We start from the raw sequence: 20,656 nt of genomic DNA on the forward strand, positions 1-20,656 counted from the left end.
CTAAGCTTTTCCCCACTCCTGCTTGCGCAATTCATTTCTTCTGATCTTCCCACTGACTGTCTTTGGCAACTGTTGAACAAACTCCACCTATTGGAAAAGAGAAGAAATTACAACTAATACAATATATAGTAAGAGATAAATAATCTGCTCTATGTGTGTACAATATTTGCTCTCTTGTACAGACATGGAAGACATTAAATCGATCCAGTTATGGAAAAGGAAGACATTTTCCATGAGATCTATTGTAAGGAGTTTAAATGGATAAAAGTATCAGCAACAGAAAGTTTAGCAAAGGAAAAATAGATTCTTTTTGGATAAATAATAGATTATTTTTGGATTATTAAAAATCTTTGACTTTATCTTTTAAAAATCTGTTGTAGGCCCATCACTATGAGAAATAAACTGATGTTCATGATGTACTGAAACTTTAGTGTCAAACTCTTAAAGATTCTGTTCCTCAGTTTCTCAATGTCATATTCTTTATGCTGGAAACATTTTCCTAGATGGTTCTCCACCATAATAAAATGTATAGTTTGCGTAAAATTTTGAAGAAATTCCAAAACTGGATTAACAGGTGGTAGACTTTATATTTATAAAACATCAACCGGTTATATTTCAATGCATCTTGAAATAATTAGTTTATGCATCTTTCTGACACTGTTACTATAAATGTTCCTTGTTTAGTAATTTGCTCTTTGAGGAGCAACTTTTGTTCCTTGTACCCAGCCAGAATAACTAAACCTTGTGTTGGGAAGCTCTTTGGGACAGGATCTCCTTCTAGCCACTGCAAGTCACTGAGTGTTAGTGTGGTCATTCTGTAGCTGCTTTTCAGCCTCAGGTTTCAGTAACCTCTGCAGCTTTTCTGCCCTCCTTATCCTGAGGGTGATCTGTGGTTGGGGAGTCTGTATTATGACAGATCACGCAATGCCACCACCCAGGAATCTTTGCAAATCTATGTTGGCTTTCAGTGTTCTGCCCCTGCCATGCAACAGAAACGCTAAAGGATGAGCCTTATGCACCCTGCAGGAAAAGTAAGATTCGTTCAGTGCAAACATCAAAATACATGCATGTGGGCTAAATGGATTAGAGCAGAGGTAGGCAAACTATGGCACGCGTGCCGAAGGCAGCACGCGAGCTGATTTTCAGTGGCACTCACACTGCCCGGGTCCTAGCCACCGGTCCGGGGGGCTCTGCATTTTAATTCAATTTTAAATGAAGCTTCTTAAACATTTTTAAAACCTTATTTACTTTACATGCAACAATAGTTTAATTATATATTATAGACTTCTAGAAAGAGACCTTCTAAAAACGTTAAAATGTATGACTGGCACACGAATAGGGTGACCAGACGTCCCGATTTTATCGGGACTGTCCCGATATTTGCTTGTTTGTCCCGCGTCCCGACTGATGTTCGGTCGGGACACAGGACAAACAAGCAATTTTGCCCTCCGCTCCGGCTCACAGGTGGAGCCCGGAGGGGCTCTCGCCCCCCCCCTGACTCCGCCCCCTCCTTCCTCCATTGGATCCCTCCCCAAATGCCCAGCCCCACCCCCTCCTTCCCCCATTGGATCCCTCCTCAAATCCCCGCCCTGGCCCCGCCTCTTTCCCCAACCATGCGGCATTTCTCCTCCCTCCCAGGCTTGCACACGGGCTGGGGCCGGGAGTGCAGTGCGGAGGCTGCTCCTGCCCTGCAGCCCCCTGGGCAGCGCGGTGGGTCCGGGGGCAGCGCGGGACGGGCAGGGCCCGGGCAGGGGGGGGAGACATGCGTGGGAAGGACACGCTCCTGCCGGGAGGGGCCAGGCCCGGCTGCCTGGTTCGCCCCTGCCCGGGTGGGTCCCCAAGCTTCCCGCGGCCGGAGAGGGGCTGCGGGGGCGAGTGTCCCAGGTGGGGCGGAGCGGAGCAGCCTCTCCTGTGGGGCCGGGGCGATGGAGCCTGGGAGTGGCTGAGCCGGGAGCTGCAGGAGGGGCCCGGAGCGCGGCTTGGCTGCACAGCTCGGAGCCCAGGCTGGGCCCGGGAGCGAGGGGATGGGGGAGCTGGGGGTGTATCGGGGGTCGGAGCCGAGAGTTGGGTGGAGACGGGGCTGTGCCACTGCCGCCTGGCGGGGGGGGGCACACCAGCTTTTTTTTTTTTTTTTGCTCCCCCCCCTCCCCCCCGCATTCCGATATTTCATCTTTGTCATCTGGTCACCCTACATGCAAAACTTTAAATCAGAGTGAATAAATGAAGACTCGGCACACCACTTCTGAAAGGTTGCCGACCCCTGGATTAGAGGATTAATATGAATGGCAAATATTCCCCCAGAGCCTATTATAGACACTCTAGAGTCTGCAGCACAGGGTTTCTCTGCACTATTTCTATACCATAGAATCAAATTTAGCATTGCTATAAATTCTTTAATATAAAGTGGAGATAGGTAGAGTTATGAAATTCAAACAAACATATTTGCTGTTGACCTGCTATTAAATGTAGCAGAGAGGGCAAAGAGCGAGGATTTCTATTTCAAATATCCATTGGCCCTTACAGTAGAGCTAAAATGAAATCCTGTGAGTCTGGAGAAGACGAAAGGATAATTTTAAGAGAACCTATTTAAGATAGGAATCCATTCTCAGGCAACACTAGAACCACAGCTCCCAAGTAAGTGTGTATTTTTTTCCAGATTGTGTGTCCTACTGCTCTCAATTCCCCTTTTCTCCTATCCATTTTTCTGGATTTCTATACTATCCTTGTCACTCTGGTATATGAACATCTACAAAGGGTATATCATATGTTTGCTAAAAATAAACATTGAAAATGGGAGATGTTAGAATAATTATATTTACTCACCTGTCCTCTGTTAGATTCTTATGATTAATCATGGCAGAATTTGATTTGTGATTTTTATCATTTTGATATATCAATGCTTAGTTTTAAGCATTTTTTCAATGTTTATCAATTTCAGTTTTCACAGGGCAGAAGAGTATCGATTTTAAACTTTTTATTTTTATTTTTACATTTTTCACAGCTGTGGGAAATTATGGGGGGGTTGGACAATATTTAATGACAGTAGATGTTGAGATTCAAAAAGTTAAAGCTTTATAACTGTTAAAAACAAACTGTCAACACCACATGTCAAAATATACAAAGTAAATATGCTTAAATCAAACTCGTTCTCAAGCAGCATTTTTCTTTCTTTGCCGGTCTTTAAATTTAGATTATTTTCAATGGAAATGTTTTTTGTTTGGTTTATGTATACGGTAAAATCAATGTTTACTGACATTTACTGATAGAAATCTAAACCTGTCAAGCCTGCTTATGATTTGTATGGAGGAGGGGGGGTATAATAAAGCTTTTGTACATGGAAGTTCTCTTATGCCACTTGTTGACTAAATGTAATGTAATTATCTAAAATACTTCTGGTTAAGCACTTACCTTTCTAGGATACTTGTATGGAGCAGTGACCTTTTTAACGTGGTTCTGTAGCTCTTCAATCAGTTTTTCTGGCTCATGTGAAACATAGTCAGATGCCAAAACAACAAAGGCTTTCACCACCTTAAAAGATTAAATGTTGATGAAACAAAATGCACATAATACAGTACAAGGTCTTAATGTTTAACAAAATTCACTTGCTGACACATTACAAAGTAACTAATTTACAGTGCAGGTACAAAAAACTTTACCAAGGTGAATGCCCCATTAACAATTTGAGTCCAGCAGCTGCTTATATGTGTAATATGCAGGAAGTGGAATAAATTGCAGCCATCCTTATCTTTAATTTGCAATTTCAACCTATAGGGACTACAAGTCCCAGTATGAGAAACTATATAAGCAATATGGCTGCTCAAATGAAGATATGGCATGTTGGAATGTGGGGCTTCTGTGGGCTGCACCTCTATATTCATTGTAGCGAAGATTGCAGTTACTTTGCAATGCAGCGATGGCCCCACTTCAGCCACCCCTATGTCTAGATGAACATTAAGAATTTGCTGAGGGCTTTGATGTGAATGAAACGTTTCAACAATTGTTTGGAGTAGCCAGCTGCCTCAGGATTCTGTTTAAGGCTTTTTTAAAAATACATATTTCTATAAAAAATCCAAGCACATAAGATATCTTAAGTCCTTTACCTCTCCTCTGATGGGATCTGGGCTGCTGACAACAGCTGATTCTACTACTGCTGGGTGCTCTATCAGTGCACTTTCTACTTCAAATGGTCCAATACGATATCTTTAAAATGAAGAAAAGTCTTTTATTGTTATATACATTTATTAGTTGGTGAAGTTTGCATATAAAACAACTGTGTGTTGGCATCATCTGCATTATTTGAGTCCTAACATTGTAATGAATGCACACACGAATTCTTACCCAGCAGAATTGATGACATCATCATCTCTTCCAACAAACCAGAAGTATCCATCTTCATCTACAATCCCCCTGTCCCCAGTGATATAGAAATTCCCTTGTAATGTTGAGTCAGTTCTCTCTGGATCATCCTAGTAAACATTAAATTATATTTGACAAACATTAACCTTTCTGCAAATAAAAGAAATTATACTCTAATGTATGCAAGAAACTGATCTCATTTTATTCCAGCATTTAATTTATATTACAACATAATTTAGCATGCAAAAATTCAGCCTTGCTGAGTAGTCCATATCATAGTGATACGTATTAAAATACCAGCAGATATGAACAACATGAATGGAAAACATTTTTCAAACATTGTTCATATTCATAATTGTGGATTGAATACAAAGCCTATAATGTATGACATAAACAGAGCAAAACTCAACAGATGTGGAGTTAATATATAATTGTTGTGGGTTATGTCTTTGACTAGGTTTTAGACTTGTGTTTTTAATCATAATGAACTACCCAAAATATGCATCTTGGCCCACCATATTAGGAACCTTTGAGGATTATGGGCTGAGATGTCTGTTATGTAGTATTAAGTTTATTTGGGGGAAGATTTCCCAGCTCTTATTTTCCTTTTTGTCTCTGCTCCTCCCTTTCCCTCCACCCCCTAGTTGTCAAAAAAAATGTGTTTTAGGTTGACCAATCCTAGCTAAGAAAGGGGGTGTATGTAGCTCCCTCTAAAGCTAACTAAACTGACTCCTGGATTGGTTAGAGGGGGTAATTTAAACATTGATATTTCCTGTCCCTCCCTCATTGCACTGTTGGGATGGCATGGTCACAGTTGGTTTTAATAAATGAAAAGTCTTGTTAGCTTTAATTTAGTCTGCAATAGTAGTAAAGAGGAAGTACATGTACATTGCTTCTTATCTAGTATTACTTTCCTTTCAACCATGTAATGTATCATATTCACTTTTTCTAGAGAGCGGGCTCTGTTAGTGTGACAGCCTTCACCTTTGCAGCACCTGCCATCTGTAACAGCCTTTCTGTAACTTTTCACGTTAGTGAAAATCTGGTCTGAAAACAAATCTCCCTTGCCAATTCATCTTAGTTTCCATCTTTTGCTATTATTTATCCATTTAGTTGTATCTAGCTTTGTAAACTTGTGGGGTATAGTCTGTGCTAAAGAGACTTTGCAGACACTTAGATTGTAAACTCCTTGAGGTGGGGATCATCGTTCTGTTATGTGTTATTACAGCACCATGCATAATGGGGATGGAATCTCTAGGTGTTACCACAATACAAATAATAATGTTTAGTTTCAGTGGCTGAATAGTAAATGAATTTTATAATTTTTGTGTGTTTTACACATATATAAAAATAAGGAATTTAACAAGTGTGAAATTTAAATTTGTGAAGTTCCTTACTATATATTGAGTGAAAAGACAAAAAGGTCTCGTAGGTTTTGCTTTGATGGCGATATCTCCTTCTTCTCCAGGAGGCAGAGCATTGCCGTGTTCATCTATAATCTAAACCCCAACAAAATACACAGTGGTGTTATCTTGGCGTTTAATTTAAGCCATAATTTTCATTAAACTAATAAAACCTGCATATTTATTTGGAAATACTGAGTTTAAAAAGTCAAAAATAGAAGTGACTGTAACCAGCAAGAGAAGCTTCCCCTCCTAAATGAAACAGAAAAATAAATTTTCACCTGAAGATTCCAAAGCACTATACAAACATTAATTAAGCTTAGTAACACCCAACTGAGCAAAAAGGTATATAGCAATTGAGCGGTCGGGAAAATTGAAGTGCAAAAAGTTGCCCAAAGATTTGCCTGCATTAGCAAGTCAGGAGTAGACAATACTGATTTCCAATATCCTCTAACTAACTCTTCCACTGAGACTGGTGTAGGGCAGTGACTCTCAACCTTTCCAGACTACTGGTGTAGTCCCCTTTCAGGAGTCTGATTTTTCTTTTGTTTACTGAAAAATTCCTTACTTTCTCATTTCTACCATATAACTATAAAATAAATCAACTGGAATATAAATATTGTACTTACATTTCAGTGTGTAGTATATAGAGCAGTATAAACAAGTCATTGTATGAAACTTTAGTTTGTACTAACCTTGCTAGTGCCTTTATGTAGCCTGTTGTAAAACTAGGCAAATATCTAGATGAGTTGATGTATCCACTAGAAGACCTCTGCGTACCTCCAGGGGTGCATACCCCTAGTTGAGAACCACTGGTGTATGGATGTAGTGCAATCACTCAGATAACATATATATATAGTTCAATGTATCATCATATGCATTTTTCTAGAGAGTTTCTCATTCATTGTCATATCATCCTTCCCTATGGTGTAACTACTGAATGCAGCTTGGGCTTGTTTTTGTTTCCCCTACTGATTGGCTTATCTCTACCTGGGACCCAGCAAGAAATTTCACAAACTATCTAATGAAAATTTGTATAACATAAGAGGAATCTGACTTTCTGGAGAGCTAAACTGAAAATGATTCAGCGGGGGGGAAATCCTCTCTTTGTCTACCCTAAACTTGCTTGAGCCTCCCTGAGGAGAAATCAGTACCTTCTTGCTTGGAGAAAAAGGTCCCTAGGGCTTACAGATCTGCTGCACAATACCTTAACGTCATATGCTGGAGATGGCATTCCCATTGAACCTGGTTTAATTTTCATTCCCTTGAAAGTTCCGCAAACCAGCACCTACACCAAAAGGTTTTTAAAAGTAAACTCTGCAATCTCATGTATTCAGTTTTTAATTTATATTTAATATACTCAACTAGTCTGGCAAATAAAGTTACAGTATATAGCAACCTCTCTGAGAAACAACAATGAATGCTTCATTATAATCATACATTCACTGAGTAAACTTCTAGGGACCAAATTCTGCCCTCAGAATTGTGCTTATAGCTCCAATTGAAGTGAATGTGAGTTGTGAATGTAAATCTTTAACAAAGGCAGAATTTCACCTGTGATAAAGAGGAATATGCTTTAAAAAACACAGAAGTATTAAGTCCCAATCGAAAGCCCACTGGAGTGGGAGTTCTTCCACTGACTTAACTGGGCTTCTGATAAAGGCCTTAATTTTCTGGGTGACTTATTAAAACTAGATTTTTCCATCATCATTTAATATTACAATTGATTTTTCCCTCTGAAAGATGACATGACTGTATATTATTTTTTCAAACGTATTTTCTTAGCAGTCTGAATGGAATTTACTTCTGTTTTTTTTAAAGCATCTGACTGTACCGTTTCTGTCTGGCCATAACCTTCATAGATATCCAGCCCGGTTTGCCTTTTCCACTGCTCCATCACTTCCGGGTTGATTGGCTCCCCTGCACTCACACAGTGCTGCAGGCTCTTGAATTTATAGCTTTGTATGAAAGAGAAAAAGGATTATCAGAGTTTTAAAGGGGTTAAAACTGCCACAGTAAGGAAATACATATAAAAGGCAGATTAGATTCTTTGTGTGTCTTCTTTTAGTAGAAATGTGTCAAAAGAAGTTGATTCTGTAGAGGAATTAAGGGGGGTGGATAATCAGATCTTAAATGACATGAGTTGCTGAGTTGGCTTATGCCCTGAAGCATGAGGGTTTATATCCTTCCAGAACTCTTGCTTTTTGTTTGTGTGTGTGTTTTAAATCCTCACTACTGTAGCTGTGGAGCCTCTCATATCCATAGCAATATAAAGTCTTTTTTTCATCGCTTGGCCTCAATGATACCTTGTGGCAATGAGTTCCACAGGCTAATTGTTCACTGCATGAAAAGTAGTTCCTGTTGTTAGTTTTAATGGTCCAGACCTGCAAGTGACTCCACATGAGCAGACTCCTATGCCTATGCAGAGCCACACTGACTTCACTGGAGCTCTGTGTACGCAGACCCCTGTACCCACACACAGCTCTTCTGAAGTCAGTAGGGCTCCATGTCGGTGCAGCACCTGTGTGGAATCACCGACATGATCAGAATCTCAATTTGCTGCCTTCCAATTTCATGAAATGGCTTCTTGATCTTGTATTTCTAGAAAGAGTGACTAGAATTGGCTGATCTACCTTCTTTGTCCATTCACTATTGTATCCCTTTATCATGTCTCCTTCCTACAGAATATACATAAAATATTTATTGAGCCCAGTTCATTTTAATGTAATTGCATGAAGTTAAACTGAAGATAAATTTGGCACATTGTGAAAGAATGCACGTAAAACTGCAAGTTCCATATTTTACAAGATGTTAAAGGTAAAATAGTCTCTTACTCTAAGCTTTCAGTAGGATCTTAAAATACAGAAGAGTATTGGCACTGAGCCCTAATGATTTTATCAAAAGCTTCTTCATGCCATAGTAGCATTGTCATAATCACCAATCCTTGTACATTTCAGTCAAACCAATTTGATACAAACATACCCTTGTAGTTATTGTATTCCAGGAACACCAGTAATGGGGGAAAATATTTTGATTGCCCTATCAAAGTGGTCTTCCTGTAAACTCGGACTATAAAACAAAGCTTAAGATCTGATTATAAAAGTATATTTCCAATACTAAAACTCAAAGTACTGTCAGTGCTGCTAAACTGCTTTTCAAAGTCTTACTCCATTTCACTGTAACTTGCTAAATTTGTGGGAGTTATATTTATCCCCATGTCTCATATTATGGTACTCTGACTTTATTTCTAATACATAAAATTCAAGACATCGAGAAATACACAGCACAATTTCTGTTGTACCATTGTAAACCTTGAGTAACTTAACCAAACTAAAAGCAGAATTTGGCTACTGTTTTGGTAAAATACGATGATCTAATATGATAAAATATTTTGATCATTGTTTACCTAGTCAGATTATGCTGCACAAGCAGTCGATAAGCAGTTGGAGCAGAACAGAAGGTTGTGATGGGAAATCTGGACAGAGTCTAAAGAATTTAAAATAAAAACTGTCTAAATGTTGCAACCAAAAATAACAATGCTTCCCACAGTTATTTTACTCCCAAGGAAACCTAAATGTAAGATATTTATGCATTTATGAATGTAATAGCTCCAACCAATTTATGAAACACATGAACATTATGTTGACTAGCCTTGAAAATACAGCAAGTGTTGAAGTCATAAATACTTTTTCATCTTTAAATAGCTTTTATAGTTAGCATCACATTCCCAGTGTCTTGTCACAGAAGGGTTTGCATTCTCAAAGCATTTCCTTACAGTTACAGCTCTTATTACTCAGAAAACAGTTGGAACCAAAAGTATCATCTGTAAAACATTCCCCAAATATTCTGACACTAGCTAGTGTTTTCCAGCAATCAGATTAACAAAAGGATATGCAATGTTAAGGACACTACCTTATAAGTGTAGCTTCAGTAAGGAGACCATAGTAGTAGGGATGTGGAATATCCCACATGAAGTGAATGATGCTTGGCTGTTTCTCATAGCATCCAAAGTTGTATGTGAAGGATATTATAAAATATAATACCAATGCCAATTTATAAGGTTAAAAAACTCAGTCTTGTATCATCTCCACTCTTCAGTGTTGAAATATTTACAGTTCATGATTGAAATGCCATACAAGATGCTCATGTATCCACTACTGTTGTTCACTGTGTAATAATAAAACTGCAGAGGATCCTAAAGTGCTTTACAAACTATGGTTCCAGTCCTGCAAATGCTTGTGTGTGTAAGCTTCACTTTATGACGAACAGTAAATGTTTGCAGAATCATGCACTGTAACTAGGGTTTTGTTTTGGGGGATTATTTATTTCATTTTTCAGGGTTTATTTTTAGCAATTTTTGAGTTTTCTGTAGATATTCAAAAATCAGGGGTCTTGAGGCTTTCTCTTTGTATATATTGTAATGAGTAATGTATGTTATGTACATTACTCAGTGTTAGAGCCCCATATTTTTTCAAATGTAAAATAACAAAATTTTTAAAAACAGCATACTGTACTTACTCCTGCGACTTCTGTCCATGGGGCTGGGCCTAGCTCCCTGCTTTGAGCATTGCAACCTGGAGCACAGGGTCACAGCACCACTCAGGTTTGGCCCATTTGCCCTTCCAACATGACATGGGGGAGACAGGCCAAATTTGAGTAAGTGGCATTGTGACCTGGCATGTTGGATTGCAGCACCCCTTTCTCAAATTTGGCTGGCAGTCTCCCTGTCATGACAAAGAGGTGTCTGAGCCAAACCTGAGTGGGGCTGTAACCCTCTGTGCACCAGCTTGCAATGCACAGAGCAGGGAGCTGGGCCCAGGCCTGTGGGAGAGAGGCTCCTACTGCAGGGTGAGTTCTCTCTGCAACACCCCTCACAGCCTCCGACCCCCTGGGGGAAAGATCTGACACCGCCTGGACCTCCCATCCCAGAGGGAGGACCCAGCCCCCCACCCCTCCCAGGCCTCCCATAATCAAACAAAAGAAAATAAAATCCCCCAAAAATAAAACAAAAAATGATAAAAAAATTAAAATAATGTCATGGGCTCTGCTCAGTATAGCGGTATAGACCGTAATGAGTAATCTCTTTGTAATGTTCCCTAATGCACTTTAACATAGTACTGTTTCAAACGGCACTACATTAACATGCACTAAGGAACCTTTAGTGTGCACCAGCAGGGTCTATACAGACCAATTAATCATAGAATCATAGAATTGGAAGGGACCTCGAGAGGTCATCTAGTCCAGTCTCCTGCACTCAAGGCAGGACTAAGTATTATCTAGACCATCCGTGACAGGTGTTTGCACAATATGTTGGCGTGCTTTAGAAATCACATCCCCATTGTCACATGACTGCTCCAATTAGATAAGCGCTTAGTTACAAGTAAGCATTTCCAGGGTTTTTCTGGTGTTTACTGGATAAACACTGATATCTTGTTCTTTCTTTTATTTTTAAATTGGGGGTGTTTTATCTGTTTATTGGTGAAAACCTCAAATCAGAAGCCCTAACTATAAGGTCTGCTCAGCAAAGCACTTACGCACATGCTTACCTTTGATGCCAATGTGATTCAAGCACCTAATTGAAGGTAAACGGGTGCTTAAGCAATTTGTTGAATCAGGACCTATATAAATATATATCACTTCTAAAATGTGATTGGTGACCTCTTCGGTGAAGAGCTGTAGCCAAGGAGCATGTTGTCTGCTGTGCAGTGGGAGAGGTGAACATCTGGGCAAGAGCAGCAAGGGAGGAAAACCATGCTGTTAGGAAAATGCCATTGTTCTTGTAACTTACATCTAGGACAGTGGTTGGGTCAAAACGTGGCATGCTATGTACAAACACACATGCCCCCTGAATCCATGGTGCAAAAATGCTACTCCAAGCTGACTTTGCCCAGCCTGTGTCTGATGTATTCCAGAGTATGTCGGAGGAGGTTAAATCCAGCCAGTACCTGGTAAAGAAAAATCTGTGAACAATTTTTTTAAACAGAATAAATATAAAAATGATAACAGCAAAAATGTTACTGGGACAAACAGTCACTATCTTGTCTTAATTGAGATTAGCGAACAGCTGAAACCCCAAACAAAAGTAAGACACCAAACATGGCCACTGTGTCATTATTATAGATTAGCTTTGCATTTTTTCATTAAAATATTGCACCAGTACAAAGGCTTATGATGTCTCAAAACAGAGCATCTTGAATGCATATTTGTGAATTTGTAGGGGATTTTGTTCAGTTTGTTTTTCAGGGGGTAAGAGTTTCTCATTTTACTTTACTTTTATTTGGTGTTCTCTTATCTATGATTACTTGCCAGTCATAGTGGAATGTACTACAGTATCAATGTTATTTTCCAAGGTAAAATATCCCATTTGCAAATCTGAGCTTTCATAAAGTTATTTTGTTTTTGTGGGAGATGTTCAGTGCATTTCTCATATGCTGTGATAAACCCATGCCTTTATAAACCTTATAAAACCACAAACTTTCTCTCTTTATAAAGGTCCTTGCAGATGGTTTATAAATCACCTGATCTTCTTTGAAGATCCAGTAGGAGAGGTTGGTTCCCTTCTTAATAGATAGTGTTGGATTTTTTTTTTTAAGATAAGAAAAGCAACTACATACCAGTGCTCTGATTCAAGGTAACCATAACTGGCTAGTGGAATTACTCAAATTAATTCTTGTCTCCTGGAACAATAATCTTGTCATGAATTAAATGGAACTTTGATATTTTCTAAGCTATTGAAACAGAGAGATATTAGTGAAGTGCTATGCTTCCTTCACTTCTACCGTGTGACCATTTTGAAGAAATACCCATGTGGTTTAAAGCAGTTATGATCCATACCTTCCATTTACAGTCAGTCCAATGCCATAACTACTGTGGGAATGTTCAGTCATTTTTGGAGACCCTGTTGTTCCACTGGTAAAAAAGATGGTCATTGGATCTTGATTCTTCGTGGTCACACAGCTATGATCAGCATTAGCGTTTCTTTAAAAAATACAAGATGGTGAATAAAGTAAGTAAAAAAATATAACTTATGGATCCCAGATGATGTTCAAATAAAACAACTCTTGCAGAGTTACAAGAGATGGTGCTTATCTGCACTGAAGGGAGTAGCTTTTTCCCAGGTTTATCTTTAGAGAAGTGTGACTACATATCAAGGATAATGCGCAGAACTTGGCGGCCTATTAACAGGTCAGATGGCATGAGATCTGGCTTAAAAAACTGCAAACTTTACATTTCAATTTTCCCCTTTTTTTCTTTCTCTCACCATCTGCATTTAAAATTTTACATTAAAAGAAAATCTTGTGATAGTAATCAACTAAAAGGGATGTCTACATTTGGAATTAGGGGTGTGATTCCCAGCTCTGTGCATTAAAAATAGAATTTTAGGCTAGCTGCCCTGCCCCTGAGTATGTGTCTAAGGTTTCTGATGGGCACTTATTTGGGATAGCTAGCCCATCTCACCGCTTGTGCCTCAGTGGCTGCGTTCTATTTTTAGCACTCTAGCTTGATGAAAGCTAGCGCAATTATGTGTCCTCAAGCTGGGGATCACACACCCAGTAGTGAGCCTGGCCATATGCCAAGGAAATAAGTGGGAGAGTACCTTGGCTCCACCCACCCACAACACCAGTAAGCACAGCTGAGCTGGGGCAGTGAGTTATACCAGGGAAAGCGTTAGCCTAATTATGAAGAACTGAGTGTGAGCCTTTGATCAGTATGTTCACACCTTTGTGAACTGGGACCATGGAATCAATGTTATTATCTGAATACAGCATGTCCCAAGCCTTTAATAACTGATCCCCACCCTTTTAGGCAGGGCCAGTGCAACCCATTAGGCGACCTAGGCGGTTGCCTAGGGCGCTAACATTTGGGGGGCAGTGACCGCGGCGGCCGGATCTTCGGCCGCCCCAGTCGTTGGCGGTATTTCGGGGGCGGGACCTTCCGCTGCCTCTGTCGGGGGCGGCATTTCGGGGGCGGGACCTTCCACCGCCTAGGGCGGCAAAAAAGCTGGCGGTGCTCCTGCTTTTAGGAAAATAGAACCAATCGTGCCCCCATTTTAGCCCCACTATGTTAGCAGGGCAGCATGGGGAAAACTAGCATTGCCAATGTTCTTTGCCAACAACCCCCAGCTAGTCCCTTGCATCCTCCATGGGGGGTGCTCCACCCCTGGGGAAATGCTGCCTGAACATGTATTTTGTGGTTAAATACTAGTTCGTACACACTAAATACAAACAAAACGGGCACTGGCCTATTTCAGGTTCCTAACAGTCAATAGAATTACATGCTCATTGGTATTTTTTTCCAAAGTTCATTTCTCCTCCTTCTAAAGAGATGAAAATATTTCACCATATTCAACATTAACAAACCAGCCACCAGGCTTTTCTTTCATGTTACTGCAGCACTTTGACAGTGGCAGCTACTCACGTAAATAGGTCTTTAAAGTTCAGCCATCCTTCCCTCTGGTCCTCTGACACAATTAGCTTGAATTTCAAAGACTGGCATTCGGACACAATGCAATCTACAGCTGGTGCCAAAACATCATCAGTGATAATACACTTTGCCTTTGATGTTTGTACTCTATGGAGAATATCTTTTGCTGTCAACTGTGTTGTCCCAGGAATAAGGATAGTTCCTAAAGGAGGAGCCAGCTTTAAAATTTAATAATAGGATTGTACAAATCTATTAACTAAATTCTTCCCACCTCACTCTTACTAATAGATCCACTAGCTTCAGAAGTTATGTCTGTGAATAGGATTTGGTTCTGTGTTTGTACATATATTGCTTTTTCACAGACTGAATTATAAATTAGGATCAATATAAATTAGCAAGTACTATCACACAAAATGTCTTTAGCGTAGTGGGATAAGAGAAACTAGTAATAGAAAGATTTCCCTCCTATGGAAGTGATATACTTGTAAGAATGATGGGTTCAGAGGTGAAAGTAAGCTGGTACGGCCCGGTACGGCGTACCGGCAAGAGCCAGTACGCAGTGCCGGACCAGACCGGCTGGTGATTTAAAGGGCCCAGGGCTCCCAGCAGCGGCTGGAGCTCTGGGCCCTTTAAATTGCCTCCTGAGCCCCGCTGCCAGAGCCCTGGGGTAGCGGTGGCAGGGCTACAGCGGTGATTTAAAGGGCCCAGGGCTCCGGCCGCTGCGGGGAGCCCTGGGCCCTTTAAATCATCGCAGGAGCCTTGGTGGCGCAGCGGGGCTCGGGCGGCACCCTAAAGGGCCAGGGGTTCTGCCGCTGCGGGGAGCCCAGGCCCTTCAAATCACCGCCCGAGCCCTGCCACTGCTACCCCGGAGCTCTGGCAGCAGGACTCGGGCAGCGCTTTAAAGGGCCTGGGGCTCCCTGCAGCGGCGGAGCCCCAGGCCCTTTAAAGCACCGCCCGAGCCCCGTTGCCGGAGCCCCGGGATAGCGGCGCCACGGCTCAGGCGGTGATTTAAAGGGCCAGGGGCTCCAGCCCCTGCGAGGAACCCTGGGCCCTTTAAAGCACCGCCCGAGCCCCGCTGCCGGAGCCCTGGGGTAGTGACGGCAGGGTTCCCATGGTGATTTAAAGGGCCCGGAGCTACCCTGTGGTAGTGGCAGGAGCCCCGGGCCCTTTAAATCACCCCTGAGCCCCGGGGCTGCCAGCCGCCTCTGCATCTGGGAGCTCCGGGGGTGATTTAAAGACTCAGCTGCAGCCGGAGCCCCGGAGTCTTTAAATCTTGATTTAAAGGGCCCCGGGAATTTAAAGGCCCCGCCTCTTCTGGTTGAGGCCACGTCTCTTCCGGTTGAGGCCATGCCCCCTGCTCAGGACTCCAGAGTACCGGTAAGTCCTTTAAGTTACTTTCACCCCTGGATGGGTTGAATATTTATTAATAAGAGTCGATGGGTTAATGTCTCTTAGGATTTTGATAGCTTCACCTTCTTCCTTCAAACAGTATCTTCCTTCCATTCCTACTCTTCATCATATATCTCATATGTTTTACTATGGGAGCCAATTAGCAACATAGAGAAAAGCCCTATATAAAAGACCCTATTCTACCAGCAGCCTGTGTCTATATGCACATATATATATATACAGATTATTAGATATATGATTGGTTATACTAGAGAGGGAGGACGGACTTGTGGATAATGGTCTGGGCTTGGACTCAGGAGAGCCGACGGGCTTGTCTACACTTACCGGGGGATCAACGAGTGGCAATCAATGCATCGGCGGTTGATTTAGCGGGTCTAGTGAAGACCTGCTAAATCAACTGCAGACGAAGTTACACTATTCACATAACTCAAATTGCGTAACTTAAATTGAATTTCCCCTGTAGTGTAGACAAGGCCTCAGTTCTAGCACAGATTTCCTCTGTGACCTTAGGCAAGTCACTTAGGGCCTGATTTTCTGAGCACCCATGCCTCCCGCTGAAATAATTAAACTCTCTGTGTCTCACTTCCCCATCTGTAAAATATGGATAATACTCCTCTGCCTCACAGGGGTGTTGTGAGGATAAGTTATTAATGTCCATGTGGCACTGAGATACTTTGGGTTTTATTAAATATTCAGACTTAGAAAAGCCTAAATATTTAACAAATCCTGCGGCAAAAACTTGGCCAGACAAACAAATATAAATGTGTGCTATTGCTCTTGCGAGCAGATGACGGGTACATTTGCAGTTTGTCATGAGCAGTGGAGGAGGACAGTGATACAGGCACATAGGATAGTAAGTTTTTGTTAATGGGAGAAGTAAAGTATGCCTGAAAATCCAATAGTACAAATGAAGACAGATCTTGATGTTACAAGCATTTTTTAGCCGTACAACATTGGTGTTTCTCATCATGGATGTGTTTGTAGTTTTGACCTCATTAATTACTGATTATTGATGATTTCATTCATAACTCCTATTATTTTTACTAACCTGTTCGCATACAAGCCACATTTACTAGCCACCATTCTGGTATCCGGGGTAGAATCAGCATAACTCTGTCTCTCTTCTGCAGACCACATACCTCAGAGAGGACATTGGCCACTTTTCTGGAGCGGAATCCAAGCTCCTCAAAGCTCCACCTCACCTCATCGCCTTTATCGTTTACCCACCACAGGGCTAGCCTTGTAGGCCTCTTTCCTTCCTAATGAACGACACGGCATGTTGTAAGTGCTTAGCTTGATATGCATGTAACCGTCCCTCAAGTCCAACTTTCCAAGACAGAGGAATGTTCATTTCTTATACACAAAGGCAGAAATCCTCACCCCACTGAAATCTGTAGAGTTTTGCCATTGACTTCAATGGAGCTGGGATTTCACCCCAGATTTAGAATAGTCTATAGATGTCAAGTTCCTTTCCTGAAGCTAACACATTAGCTAATGAGAAAATGCTGCACAATGGCTAGCGCAGAAAACGGAGGGTCACTTTAGCTCTGGCCATGCCTATATTTTCCAAAGTGGCCTGTAATTTTGGATGCCTCAATGTTTGGGGGGTTGTACCCAGATAGATACCTACAGCCTGGGTTTCAGACGGGTGGAATACCCACAGCTCATACTGACTTCAACTGCAGTGGGGGGTGCTCAGCACTTCTTTAAATTAGACCAAAGGTCCAAAAATCTAAACACCCAAAATCATAAACTCCTTTTGAAAATGCAGATCTAAACCTCTCTGAGTCTGATTCTCCATTTGTCAGCAGAGGTTACTGTGTGTGTTGCGGTGTTGTGTGGATAAATTAACTGATGCTTGTAAGGTGCATTGAAATCCTTGGCTAAAACTTGCTATCGAGGGACCAAGTGTTATGTATGAATAGAGTATAGGTAATGCCTAGCGTGCTAGCTGAGATCTTCACTGGTGTGGCAGAGATCTGTACATACTAAGAACAAGTTCCATTTAAAGTAATATAATGTGTAATTGTCAGGCATTGGTACAAGGTGAGTAGATTTTTATTTGTGCATTTTAAGGAGAAATCCTGCACCTCCTTCCTTGGCCACAGACCTTTTCTTCAGATGTTGATTCTTGAAAAATTTTGCTTGCTTCCTGTGAAAAGTTGTCTTTACTTCCCAAGAATGATAACCTCATATTATGCAATAGTGATGATTCACCCCCATAAATTTTATCATCCCCATTTTTCCGACAGAAAGACTGAGACACAGAGAATTTGTGATTTGTCTATGGGTCTAATCCGGCATCTCTTCTACCTATTACTAGTATTTATATTATAGTCATGTCCCCAATCCAGACTGAGGTCCTTGTGTGCTAGGATTTGTACATACACACAGAGCTAATTCCTGACTTGAAGAGTTTACATTCTAAGTAGATACGACAGATGAAGGGTAGCAAGTGAAATTTGCAGAAGGGAATTGAGGCACAGAAAGGTTAGGGCTTGGTCTACACTACCAACTTATATTAGTATAACTATGTCGCTCAGGGGTGTGGATTCCTGAGCGATGCAGTTATACCGACCTATCCCATGATGTGGACAGCACTATGTTGACAGGAGGTCTTCTCCCGTCGACATAGCTACCGCCTCTCAGGGAGGTGGAGTGCCTACGCCAACAGGAGAAGCAATCCCATCGGTGTAGGTAGCATCTTCACTAAGTGCTACCGCGGTGCAGCTGCCCTGGCGCAGAACTGTAAGTGTCGACAAGCCCTCTGTGATTTACTCAAACTCACACAGGAAGACAGTGGCAGAGCTCAGATCTTCTGAGTCTCAGGGCAGCGTCTCAATCACAAGACCCTCTTTCCTCTGTTACTCATGCTCACAGTCTCATTGCACTCAGGGAGGCTATTCAAGTAAGCAAGAGCTATAAGAGTGAGCCCAAAAGCAGTGGAGCATCTATAACTTGGGAATTCCTGGCTGTTAGTCCTATACTCCAACGGCATTGCCTCTCTGAACTGAGAGGGTTACCAATCTGTAGCCAGGAAGTAATATCACTTGCTTCTGCAACTATGTTTTTCCTCTGATACCTAACACGAAAATCTTAGCATAAGGAAGTTAAAGGAATGTTACCTTTTCCATTTCAGTCCATTTGTCCAGCACATCGGTTGCAAAATTGAAGTACTCTGGCACCTCTGGTTTGTACTGTTGTTTTAAGGATTCATAGTTTAAAAAATTCTGAGGGGCCAATACCCTGTAGCCTTTTTTAGAGAATCGGAAGGATGCGGTCAAGGGAGTCCACCGGAACCTAAAGCTTTGGGTTTTCAGTAAAAACTGCACGACAGCACAAGCCATAATGGGTCCTTTCAGGTTATTCTGTATTCAGGAGAGTCTTTGTGGACCATCTATCTGAAAGACACACAAAATAAACAATTGCCATGTGGTTTCAAAATAGAATTAAAATGTCCTTATAGGTCAACTATGAAATAATTGAACATTATAATGCACTTTCTTAATAAAAAAACCCCCTGGATTAGCATGTGCCCCTCACTTTGAACTGTTAAAATATTGTGACAAATGTATAAGCTGGTTGTGCTATGAGGGTCTCTTACTGCAATTGTTCTGCTTCACTCCAACCAGAAAACAAGTAGGACTGAAGAGCACCTATCACAGGCTCCAGCTGTCCCTGATAACTGCCACCCCCTACCTCACTGGTTTTGCTTAAAAAGTGTGTCAGTGTTTAGCAGGAGAAGACTCATAAACTAGCATTCTGCATTAGTCACCAAAGCAGGGATTAAACCATTGCCACCTGTATAAAACAACCCCTGTAGCCCCTCAATGAACCATGTATTCATAGGTATTTCAGAGTCAAGAAGAATATATGGTTATGGCAAAACCCCAGATGTATAGGCAGCGGCACCTCAAGCAAAGATGGCACTTGTAAGAGGTTTTAGCAACAGAGGGACTGTTTCATCTCACACCAGGGTACATGAGTAACTGCACTGTTGGAAAACTCATGTAAGTGAGCACAAAATCAGGCAGAGTGGGGAAGATTTTGGAATACTATCTTCTTTCCAGGGTAAATGTGATCAGTGTTCAGTCCCCAGCCTGTGTCTAGAGGTGGAATGACTCAAAAAGATCAATGCATACTTGCTATAATGATTGTTCTTTTTAGTATTTCTCAAGCTGAAGTAGCTATTCATGGAAAGCAGAACTAAGTAACAAATCAATTCTAAACAGGTTCATATACTGCCCTCATCACTGTAGTAGCTAAGTGCACCTTCCAGTATTGCAGTAAGCAACGTTACTACCCTCTGTCACCTGTGGTCATTCTTTCTCTCTGCCCCTAGACTGTGCTAGGTGTCTATATATTTGAAGCCCTGCACTTGGAATGAAAAGTGGTGATAAGAGCAGACTCTGGTTCTGCTTTAGAATTGAAAACCACAATAAAAATGCCTAGCAATAGATTAGGGGATTCAACGTGCACATGAAAACGATTCTACCACCGGGTAGAAGGAAGGAATTAGAATGGGGAGAGGGGGCTAGCCACAGAGGATGCACTTTTTAATGCATTTATGTCTGCTGGACAGCCTGGAGATAGTCATGCTCCACCCTTGGGATTGCTACAGCAGTGCCTTGTAAATCCTGGACCCAGGGGGCACCATCACAGAGAGACCAATAAAGACCAGTATACAGAGACAGAAGGAAAATATCAGCATGAAAAATCTGAAACAACCACGTGTTTAAACCTTGGATACAAAACTGTCTAGGAGTCATTTATACTCATTGGTGAATTTGCAGTTGAGGACCTGATTCTGCATCCCTTGAGCACTGAAACTCTAGTCTCCAGAGCTGTCAATGTCGCACCATTCATGGGTATTAATATTCACATTTAAAAAAACATACTCCAGCTGCTAATATTTCAATTGCAATGTATAATTGGGAGGCACTGCTATTGTTATGCTCTTGCAAATACATGAACATACTTTACAGTCCAGTCACATTAACCGTGCCTTTTGGTTGAGTGTAATCTGAATAAACAATAGACAATGCAAAGCCAGAATGTAAGAG

At 41.4% G+C, this 20,656-nt stretch overlaps 2 protein-coding genes across 2 annotated transcripts in view; one reads left to right on the plus strand and one right to left on the minus strand.

Moving 5' to 3' along the window:
* The window catches only part of LOC135884300 (acyl-coenzyme A synthetase ACSM3, mitochondrial-like), a 21,783-nt gene continuing 1,127 nt past the window's right edge, over positions 1–20,656 (minus strand). Inside the window, exons 2-14 of the mRNA XM_065411585.1 lie at positions 18,719–18,994; positions 16,642–16,852; positions 14,178–14,385; positions 12,594–12,737; positions 11,548–11,704; positions 9,166–9,245; positions 7,594–7,717; positions 6,967–7,047; positions 5,754–5,855; positions 4,339–4,466; positions 4,101–4,200; positions 3,409–3,528; positions 1–87 (exon numbers count right to left, since the gene is read on the minus strand). Coding sequence (XP_065267657.1) covers positions 1–87; positions 3,409–3,528; positions 4,101–4,200; positions 4,339–4,466; positions 5,754–5,855; positions 6,967–7,047; positions 7,594–7,717; positions 9,166–9,245; positions 11,548–11,704; positions 12,594–12,737; positions 14,178–14,385; positions 16,642–16,852; positions 18,719–18,940 — 1,764 coding nt within the window. The 5' untranslated portion in view covers positions 18,941–18,994. The remainder of the gene's footprint in view (positions 88–3,408; positions 3,529–4,100; positions 4,201–4,338; positions 4,467–5,753; positions 5,856–6,966; positions 7,048–7,593; positions 7,718–9,165; positions 9,246–11,547; positions 11,705–12,593; positions 12,738–14,177; positions 14,386–16,641; positions 16,853–18,718; positions 18,995–20,656) is intronic.
* Positions 19,575–20,656, plus strand: part of THUMPD1 (THUMP domain containing 1) — a 12,754-nt gene continuing 11,672 nt past the window's right edge. The window contains exon 1 of the mRNA XM_065411989.1: positions 19,575–19,603. Coding sequence (XP_065268061.1) covers positions 19,575–19,603 — 29 coding nt within the window. The remainder of the gene's footprint in view (positions 19,604–20,656) is intronic.

The sequence above is a fragment of the Emys orbicularis genome, chromosome 10, assembly GCF_028017835.1.
Source record: "Emys orbicularis isolate rEmyOrb1 chromosome 10, rEmyOrb1.hap1, whole genome shotgun sequence".
Lineage (NCBI taxonomy): Eukaryota > Metazoa > Chordata > Testudines > Emydidae > Emys > Emys orbicularis.